The sequence below is a fragment of the Diceros bicornis genome, chromosome 19, assembly GCF_020826845.1.
Source record: "Diceros bicornis minor isolate mBicDic1 chromosome 19, mDicBic1.mat.cur, whole genome shotgun sequence".
Classification (NCBI taxonomy): domain Eukaryota; kingdom Metazoa; phylum Chordata; class Mammalia; order Perissodactyla; family Rhinocerotidae; genus Diceros; species Diceros bicornis.
The window spans coordinates 873,897-884,105 of record NC_080758.1 but is presented as its reverse complement, the minus strand read 5'-3'; the positions used below and the strand labels follow the sequence as shown (position 1 = coordinate 884,105).

General features: G+C 60.1%; 1 protein-coding gene across 1 annotated transcript in view; it reads left to right on the top strand.

The window, feature by feature from the left end:
- The first annotated feature begins 4,103 nt into the window (after positions 1–4,103).
- The window catches only part of COL20A1 (collagen type XX alpha 1 chain), a 34,116-nt gene continuing 28,010 nt past the window's right edge, over positions 4,104–10,209 (top strand). The window contains exons 1-4 of the mRNA XM_058563401.1: positions 4,104–4,236; positions 6,796–7,075; positions 7,429–7,634; positions 7,945–8,055. Coding sequence (XP_058419384.1) covers positions 4,104–4,236; positions 6,796–7,075; positions 7,429–7,634; positions 7,945–8,055 — 730 coding nt within the window. The remainder of the gene's footprint in view (positions 4,237–6,795; positions 7,076–7,428; positions 7,635–7,944; positions 8,056–10,209) is intronic.

The following is a 10,209-nucleotide window of genomic DNA, read 5'->3' as shown; positions in this document are numbered from 1 at the left end:
TGCCTGCACTCGGCTATGCCCGTTGGAGCCGATGGCGGCACCAGCCCAGGATGCCCGGACAGCTCAGAAACGTGGAAATAAGTCAGCATGGTTAGGAAGGAAGGCAGGCCCAGTGGCCCTCCGAGTCCAAGTCAGTCTCCCACCGGGTCAGGGCAGACTCATTGAGGAGCTGTGTTGCAGGACCTTCACCCGGGCAGGGGGCTCTGCCACGCCCTGGTGTGTCTGCCTGTTGGTGCGTTGAGGTGTGTGCCGGTAAACCAGTGGTGCTTCTGACGTGTGCTTTTGTGGCAGCGGGAGTGTGGGGTGAGTTTGCATCAGGCTAGTGTTTAGCCGCCCCACAGTGCAGTCCTTCCTGCACTGGTCCTCCTCGCATGTCCTCTCATGCTGTCGTGGGGAGCTGTCTCCCAGAGCCCACTCGGCTATGAGCCGCTGCTGTCACCAACTTGCCCCCTGGTCAGGTGGTACCAAGAGTCTGTGATCAGTCCTCTGTCCCTGCACCCACTTACGCTGACCCTCGTGTCACTATCAGCCAAGTTTTGACAACACTGTGTACCTGGGGCCTCCTGTATGATTTATTTGTGTGGGACGTGCCTGGCAGCCACTGTCCCATGGGACAGGCCCCTCTCCCCACACGGGTGCCCCGCTTCAGATGACCATGTAGCCCTGGGAGCAGCCAGATCACAGTGTGTGTGGTCCGCAGCACGACCCTGGGCCAGAAGTAACGGGCAGGCTAGCGTGGGACGGCCCCGTGCTGCAGCTGTCCCTTGAGGAAGATGCCTACAGTGGGGAGGGGACACCCCACGCAGAGCACTTGTGCCTTTGGCAGCTGTATAAGGGTCTCAGTCACTGGACCAACACCTGCTGCACTTGGGTCAGAGGCCAGAGATCAGGTTTGAGGGATGAAAAACCCCGGCTCAGAGCAAGAGCCAAACCCATGGTTGGTCTGCCAGCTGGGGACTAGGGATCGCAGAGTGATGGTGCTCAGGAGAGCTGAGCCTGAGGCAAGGGTGCTCGCCGGGCCGACGTGTTCTCCTTGGAACAGGGACTCTTGAGTGCAGCCGCTGCAGGCTGCCCTCCAGGGGTCAGCGCCTGGCAGGACGAGGGCCTGGATGAGGGTGTGCGGTGCCGTGGTTCCGCACCGGGGCCCTGCCTGTTGGGGTGGAGGCTCACACGGGTCTTCTGCTCTCAGTGCTGGAGGCTTCAGTGGCGCTCGGGCTGTTTTCTCCTTTCTGGTCCAGGAGGCCACGTGAAGTTGGGAGGAAGTCGCCCTGTCTGCCCGGGAGCCCCCTTCCATGCCAAGTGCAGTGATCACGAGGACCGTGTTCTGAGTTCTTGGATGTGCCCACAGGGAGGTCTGCTCTCCATACCTGCCTCTGGAACGCTGGGATGTGGTAGACCCCTCACGGGCGGAGGACAGACGCCCTTGCTGTTCTGCTGGTGCTGTCTGAGGTGGGGCCCAGGACAGGTGCGGGGATCTCTTCTCTGGGCTTTATCAGGTGTAAGGGCCTGAGTGTCCAGTTCCCCCTCCTGTATGGGGACACTGGTGTCACAGTAAAGCTCATAGGAACACAAGTGGTCTGGTGAGCCCCGGAGGGACCGTTTCCAGCGTAAGTGTGGGTGGGCAGAAAGGTCTCAGTGGGTGTATGCCAGGAACCCTGCGCTGGACGGCAGCTCCTGTAAACGGTGGGCCAGCGGAGCGGTTTGCCTGGCCCCAGGTAGAGACGCCCCAAGCCCCCGTGTGTGGGGCAGCCTGGCCTCTGCGCTCTCCATCTGAGCCTGCGTCCTGTGAAACGTGGCTGGGTGGAGGTGCTTCCTGCCGTCCCCGTGGGTTGTCCTGCCCTGGGCAGCGCTTTGGGGCGGGTGAGCCGAGCCTGGGCAGGTGAAGGCAGTGGGTCCCAGGTGGGGAGGCAGGTCTGGGTCCTGATGGGGCGGCCCTGGAATTTATTGTTGGCCCAATCTCCATTGGCCCCACCCACCTCCGCTGGCCAGCGGGCCTCTGCCTCTCGGGCCAGCTGGGTACAAGAGTGGACCATGTGCCGTGAAGCTGCCCTCGACTCCCTGGCCTCCTTTGTGCAGGCCACCCCGGCTCTAGCTCCAGGAGGCCAGGCTAATCCACGAACGGCACGTCCACCAGTTCGGGCCTCCTGGCCAGCCTCTGCCATGTGTGCCCCGGACCCCCTGGCCGAGGCACCGGCACTGACCAGTAGACACACGTCAAGGCCGGACCCCTGCCTGGGTGCACACCCCTTTCTGGAACGGGGTGGCGGGAGCCAGCCGGGGCACAGCTGCTGGGCCGCTTCTGGAAGGGACACAGGGCTCTTGTTCAGCAGGGGCCAGTGCCAGCCTCTGTCCTGTTCTTTCTCAGCTGTGACCCTGGGCAGCTCGAGCCCCCACACTGCTAGGTGGTCTTGGAGGCTGTGGGGGCATCGCGGACGCTGAGTGCCAGTTGGGTGCAGGGGCCCCTGGGTGGGCCCCTGGGTAAGGGTCCGCACGGGGTCCAGCTAGGAGTGCTGAGGGCTTGACTGGCTTGCATGCGTGGAGGGCAGCGCCTCAGTGGCACGCGTGTGAGTGCACACACGTGTCCATAGTGGCTGTGAGCCCAGACGGACGTGTGTGCCCAGTGTGAGTGTCTGCGTCTGCCAGGTCAGGCCCCCTCTGCTGGGCGCGGCTTGGGTCTGCAGGGTCTGCGGGCTCCACTGGGGCCTCGGGTCCCAGGACTCTCCCAGCGCCCAGCATCCATCAGCCCTGCAGCGTCCTGGCTTGCAGGCTCTGGTCCTTAGGTTGGGCAGCTCCCAGGACACGGCAAGTCGGGGAGCTTGTTGTGCCTCGGGGTTCTCTTGGGGCAGAAGGTCTGAGGCCCTTTCCAGCCGCAGGAGCTCCACCCGCCAGGGCGAGGGGCTGGGCACAGACGCAGGCAGGACAGGGGAGGCACTCTGAGGGGCTTGGGGCAAGGCTGCCTTGCTGACCTTGGTTTCCGTGCCCAGGCCTGAGACCTGGGCCCCCCCAGCAGCGTTTGCAGCCTTCGAGGTGGTGGACCGGCCGGAGGGACGAAGTGGTGGAGCTGGCTGGGTCCTGCAGCGCTGCCCTGTGGCTGGGGGTTGGGGGGGACAAGAGCCCTTGTGGGAGTCAGGGAAGCCTCTTCCCGCTGCTCTGGCCCACCCACCCCTCCCAGCCTCCAGCGAATATTGAGTCTCAGCCCACTACGGTCTCCTCTTCCAGCTGGCAGCCCGAGGCCCCATGCTGTGCCCACTTCCCCCAAAGAGTGTGTCTGCCTGGGGAAGCTGACCCAGAGCAGGGTCAGAGGGCCCCCAGCAGCCTCCGGAGCACCTGGGGGTCAGCTCCGCCCACCCCTTCACTGCCTGGGCAGGGGCGGGTCCTGGGGGTTTGGTGGGGGCGGAGTCAACTGGTCCCAGGGGGCAGGTCCCAGCATAGGGGCAGGTTCCAGTTGAGGTTGGGCAGGTCCTGGGGTCTGGTTGCGGTGGGTGCCCCTGCCCAAGCACCAGTTCCTGGGGCCAGCCTGTGGGAGCCTAGTCGACCAGGCCACAGAGCCATCAGGGTGGGCTGAGAGGGCACGGGGAGGGGCCACACTTCACTGACCTTCACAGACTGGAGAGGATTGTAGAGAAGTGACCGCTACAGAGGAGACTTCTGGGTGGGGGCTGGTGAGGGCGTTGGCCTGGGCTCTGGAGACTGCTGGAGAGGCACGGATGGCTCCGGTTTGGAGTCCTGGGTCCTGGGGACGAAGCTGGGGGAGTGGGGTGGTGGAGGCTGGTGCGGCCCCAGGGTCCAGGTGCTGCTCCAGGCTACCCCCTCAGGCTGCCAGGGACCCCAGTACCCATCACCCACAGCTTGGTGCCCAGGGCCACACGTGGTGGCCTTTGTCCCTGAAGTGCCATCCCCCTGAGCCCATCTTGGGGACAGACCCTGTGGGTGAGGGATGAAAGGGTTTGGTTGGTGCCGTACCGCCACCCCTAGCCCCGATCCCTGGTGGGATCCCTGCCACACAGTGTGATGGAGTCCTTCACGCTGGGGTCTCTGTGCCCCTGGCTTCTGGGCAGCAGATGGGAAGGGTGGAGAGCCAGGGGAGGGGAGGAGGCTGAGGGATGGAGGTGGGGGCTGGGGCAGTGACGTTGAGGAAAGGGGCCTTCACAAGCCGGGCCTCCCTGTGGCTGCAGCAGGACCAGAGTGAACCGGAGCTGGTGGGGAGCGAGGGACGCTGTCCTTGGACAGGAGCAGGTGAGTGACTCTCCGGGGGGCTGGGTGGACATGGAGAGGCCAGCAGGGGATGCACCCAGGTCTGGGCAGATGCCGTACAGAGAGTTCCTGTTGACAGCCACGTCTTCTGTGCCCTGGTAGGGTCCCACTGAGTCAGGCCAGGTTTCTGGGGAGGGGAGGGGGTCTGGCTTCAGAATGCGGGTCAGGAGGGTCCAGGGACGTGCGGTGCCCAGGTTACCCATCCATCGCCCTTTAGCCCCTCCACAGCCCCAGGACCCCCACAAGCTCAGCAGTCAGGCAACAGGCCTGTCCCCGGCCACTGCCTGCCCCGGGTGTGCTGGGTTGAGGGTGGCCGGGGACCTGCGAACCTGCGCTCGTGTCCCCTCTGCACTGTCAGCAGAGGCCCAGAGGCCGCCCCCGCCCCCCGGCTGTGTGCAGCTCGAGGTGGGAGGGGTGCCCTCAGAGGGTTCCCCCGGGACCCCAACCCCATCTCCATGGACCTCCCCCTCCCCCTGAGGGGCCAGCTCTGGGGCCAGTCCTCAGCCAGGACACCCCCTCCGGGGGCCGGCAGAGGGGCAGCTGTGCCGCCCCCGAGGGGTTCTGCTCAAACTGGGGTCCTAGTTCCCAGCTCTGAGCTGCTCCGGGCTGCAGGCAGGGCCCGCCCCACCCCTACCCGGCCTCAGTTTCCTCCCCAAGCTCCTCAGCCCTCACAGCGGCCGTCGCAGTCTGGTCTAATGGCGAGTGAGTGACCAGAGCAGTGGTCAAGGCCCCATGCTGGCCTATGGAGGGTGGGCATGTCCCAAGGGTGGGATGCAGGACCAGAGGCTGTGACTGGGCAAGACGTATCAAGGGACGGGCAGCTGACCTCTTGCTCTGGGAAGCTCGTGGTCAGGTCCTGCAGGATGCCTGCCTGCTGGGGACAGGCGGGCAGGGGCGGCTGTGGGGTGCAGTGTTGCCTAGGTGAGCACTTTGGGCCTCGGGGTCTCCGCACATGTGTGTGTGGGTGCCCGGCGTGGGCTCAGCTCGGCACACAAGGGCATGGACGGAGAAGCTGTGGCTTTGCAGTCAGGAGGGGATGGACTGATGGACAGATGGCTGAGTGGCCTCTCCTCCTTCTGCAGGCTGAGCACCATGAGCGCCCGGGGGCGCCCCTACCTCAGGGTCTGCCTCTGCCTGTGGCTGAGTATCACCCTGGGACTCGGCCAGGGAAAAGGTGAGGACATGGAGTCGGGGGCTTCCTGGGGACTGTGGCCCCCGCTGCCCCCACAGCCGCCCACTGCGGCCATACCTGCCCAGGGCAGAGGCCCTATTGCAGGCGAGCCTCCCGTCCCTGCTCCCGACCCTCCCCAGGGGTTGCTGTTCCCTATAGAAAATGTGCTCAACGAGTGAAGACTGGACGACCCGAGAGGTCGTCTGTGTCCTTCTGCCCGAAGCCTCATGCTCAGCCTGCACTTTGACCTTCGGCCTCATGGTCTCTCCCCTTGCTTGGGAACGCTTTCGTGTGTTTTCTGGTCGGTTTTTTTACATTATTAACACACTGTGTGTTTAATTCTGTCATGTTAACGTTGTGTTTTGAATTATTCCATGGATGCCTTTTCGATGTAAAATTTTCAAACAGCACAAATCTGGAGTAAAAAGTGAAAATCCCCTTCCCCTAGTCCCCTCCCCAGAGGAAAGCACCGCGAATGTGGGCTCTTGGCTTCTAGCACTTTCCAGCTTGTTTGAGGCGTGCAGAGCATGCGCTCTTAAACAGCTTTTCTCCTCGCATGGCACTCGCATGCTGCCTCACACGTGGTGTCACGCTCCAGGCCACGCCTCTTGGTAGTCTGCTTGCTCCCCGGTGGGCATTTACGGCGTTTTCCTTTCGGGTCACGTTCATCTCCGTGTCGTCGGTAATACGTCAGAAGAGACACTGCCAGCGACGCTGGTGGGCGTCTTTGCCAAGCTTCTCTCCTGAAGGGCGCTGGCCTGGACGATCCTGGGAAGGCGGGCATCTGCGGCCTAGGGGGACGCTCTGAGGCTCCGCCCACACGGCCAGCACTCGGGTCCTGCTCCTGCTGAGTCCTATGAGGGTGGGAGAAGGCACCTCATCGCTGTTTTAAGCTGTGCTTTTGGGTCACTGCCGAGGTCTGACTTCTCTGTGGCTGACTCACGGTTTCTGTTAAAAACGCCTCTTCTGGGGCTGGCCCCATGGCTTAGTGGTTAAGTGCGCGGGCTCTGCTGCTGGCGGCCCGGGTTCGGATCCCGGGCGCGCACCGACGCACCGCTTCTCTGGCTATGCTGAGGCCGCATCCCACATACAGCAACTAGAAGGATGTGCAACTATGACATACAACTATCTTCTGGGGCTTTGGGGGAAAAATAAATAAATAAATAAAATTAAAAAAAAAAAAAAAAAGCCTCTTCTCGCCCCGTGCCGTGTGCAGAGCGCTGGGGGCACACCGCGTGGCCAGACCCAGTGTGGAGCCGCAGGTCTGCTGGCTGCTCTCTTACTTTGTGGCACGTCTTCTTGGTTTTGGTTTTGCATGCCTTTGGTGACTGCCGCCTGGGCGGGTCCCTCAGTCCCTGGGGGTCTGACAGGATCACCAGATGGGGCTAAGTCCCTAAGCGATCACACAGACAACTCGAGTTCAGGACGCAGCTCCTACGAGGTCCTTGCCCGCTCTGGGCAGACCCCCTGTCTCACGTCCCTGAGGACTGGAGTAGGCGGGTGCCCCAATGTGTGGGCTGACCTCCCCGAGAATGGTCCTGGGGAGGGGGGTGCTTCCCACTGGCTGGCTGTCCTACACCCTGCCGAGGCCCCTGACGTGCAGACCCCCGAAGGCAGCCCGGATGCCTCCCCCAGCGTGACAGAGGCACCGTGAGACACAGAGGGCTCTTCATGAGCAGGAGCCGGGCCCCTGCTCACAAGTGGCTTTTCAAAGCCCCCACCCCCAAGACATTGCTGCCTTTCAACTGGGTGCTTCCGGGAGCAGCGGTCCCATCCGGAGACCCAGCTCAGCTGCTTCCTGCTCTGAAGCGGTCATTGTGTCTGCCCTGGGCGCCCCCAGCCCCCGCCCCAGCCCCAGCAGTCAGTGGGGCAGCCACAAGAAGCCCATCTCTGTCTTCATTTTCCAAAAATAGCCACCCCCACCACGGGGATCCCGGAAGCTTCCCCAGGAGGTCAGGCTGTGCCCGACCTCAAGCTCAGGCCTCCATTGCCCCTCCTCCCAGGACGGCCAGCACCCCACCCCACGGGGCACCCCACCCCAGAAGGTGTGAACCTGGCTGTGACCTTGGCAGCTGGGGGTCTGTAGCTGCACAGCTGCGTCTCCGGCTGCTGGGATGGGACCCCAGGGCGGCTCCAGACCCCGGGCAGGCTGGCAGCTGCTGCATTGATTCAGTGCCTGTGGTTGCCGACCGGGCAGCCTCAGATGCCGGCCTGAGCCTTACTGGGCAGGGGCAGGCGACACCCCTAGGAGAGCCTGGCAGGGGCCTCCCTGGGTGGGGTGGTCTCCTCACTGGAGCTATCAGGCGGCCCTGGCGCCTCAGACCCCTAAGGAGGTCCAAGTGCTCCTCCAGCCCAGGGCAGGGCCACCTCTTCTCAAGTCCCCCCAGTGGGGCCACAACCTCCTCAGAACCCAGATGGGGCCGAGCCCCCTCACACCTCTCAGGGCGGGTCCCCCTGCCCCAGAGCTGGTTGGGGTGGTCACTGGGGTCAGTCCTGACCACCCCGTCCTGTCTCTGCAGTGAGTGGCCGCCTGAGGCTGGCCGTGCTGCCTGAGGACCAGCTGCAGATGAAGTGGAGGGCATCAGAGGGGAGCAGCCTTGGCTACCTGGTGCAGGTGAAGCCCGTGGCAGGTAAGGGGCCTCCCCCCCCCGACCCCCGTGAGGGCCGCCAGTGACAGTGGTCGGCAGAGCGGTCCCTGTGCTGGCTCCTGTGTCTCAGCTCCCACATGCCCCTGTGATTCTGCTTTCCCTCCTGTCCGTCTGCCCCACTAACATGGGGATGGAGGCCCTTAAAATTCCCACTCCTGAGTCCCCCCATCGAGCACATGCAGAAGGCGACCAATCGACGTCTTCTGAAGGCACAGTGAATCCCTCCTGGAGCTAAGAGCCCTTCCGGGATTCTGTGTGCCGGCGACCACTGATCGGGCGTCTGATGCACAATATTCACCCCGCGGTTTGCAGGAGGGAGGCCGAGGGGCTTGAGCAGGATGAGCACAGGCCCAACCACAGAGCCCTGCAGACTGACCACGGCTGCCAGATTACAAACCTACATAAAAGCCCACAAACACGAGTGTGTAAACACAGGAGCCAGCACCCTGCGAGTGCAAACCCGGGCTCACCTCCCAGCGTGTAAAGAAGCACATCCCAGCCCCTCAGGCCCTTTCCGGCCTCCGCCGCTCTCTGCGCCCAAGATAACCCCCTTCTCGCCTTGGGTGCAGTTTTCTAGTATTTTAATGAAGCCAAATTTATCTACCTTATTTTTCAAATATTTTGTATTTTTATTAATTTTTTTGTCTACTTATTAGTTACTCAGAGAAATATTTTAAATCCCCCACTATGATTCTGTAGGTATGTCTTTCTCTGGGTGCCTTGCCAGTCTTCGTTTTATGTGTCGAGGCTCTGTTATTAGGTGCGTACAGATTTAGAATTATCATATCATCCTGGTGGACTGAGCGTTTTCCTCGTGGAGTGTTCCTCGTTACTCCCCTAGTCAGGTCTCCTCATATCCTACTTTGTGTGGATCAGTATTGCTCCCCAGCTTGTGTTTGCACTAAATGTCTTTCCCATTCACTGACTCGGCCTTTCTCTAGCCTTTCGTTTTCCTTGGAAGATGCATCTTCCAAGGAGCACATAATTGGTATTGTTTTTATCCAGTGTGACCATCTTTGCCTTTTAATTGAAACATTTTTTCCATTTACACTGAATGAAATTACTAATTATATTTGGGTTTAAATCTGCCATCTTCCTATCTTTTTTCTTTTTGTTACACCTGTTATAATTTTTTCTTCTCCTTTGTTGTCTTATTTGGAACTGAATTTTTATGTAAAAATTTAAACACATGCAAAGGAAGAGAGCAGAGTATAATGAAACCTTGGGTTCCCAGGATTTAGCTTCAACAGTATCAACATATGGCCGATATTGTTTCCTGTCTCTCTAACCTTTTCCATATATTGAATTAGCTTTGAGCAAATCTCAGACATCATATACTTCTGTCTGTAAATATTTCAGTGTGCTTCTTTAAAAGGAAGGACTCAACAATAGCTCCAGTACCACTATTATGCCTAAGAAATGAAAGTATTTCAAACCTTCCAGCTTGTCTGATAAATAGCCTTTACAATTGACTTCTTTGAATGAGGATCCCAACAGAGTCAGCACACCGTCTGGTTCTCTTGTCTTGGTATTGTTTTTATCCAATGTGACCATCTTTGCCTTTTAATTGAAACATTTTTAATTGAAACTGTTTCATCTGAAACAGTTTCCCCTCTCCCCCTTCTCCTTGACTTTGTTTGTCGAGGAGGAGGATGGTCTGTCTGTGGAATTTCCCACGTTCTGCATTTTGCTGATGGTGTCCCTGTGGTGCCACTGGGATTGCTCCTCTCTCCTGGCATGTCCTGTAGATTGACAGTTAGGTCCCAGAAGTTTGGTCAGAGTCAGGTTTGCTTATATTTTGTTAAAAATAATTCTTTTTCAGTGGTTCTGTGTCATTCCTATTATGCCACAACTGGAGGTGCACGATGGCTGGTGAATCTTTTTGTGTGAGGTTAAGGTTGATCAGCAGGTGTGAGATGACTGAGCACTGTTTCTTATTCCATGTCCCCAGTCTGCTCGAGGGTCGCGTGTTCCTTTGCTGCTGCAGTGACCCCCGAGACCGCAGCACGCACGTTAACTGATCAACACATGATACACATGACAGCTACGTCTCCCCCCCAGGTGGTGCCGAGACCTAGAACGTCACAGCTGTGTTCGTCCCCCTCTCGTGCGTGTCAATTCTACATCGACATCAAA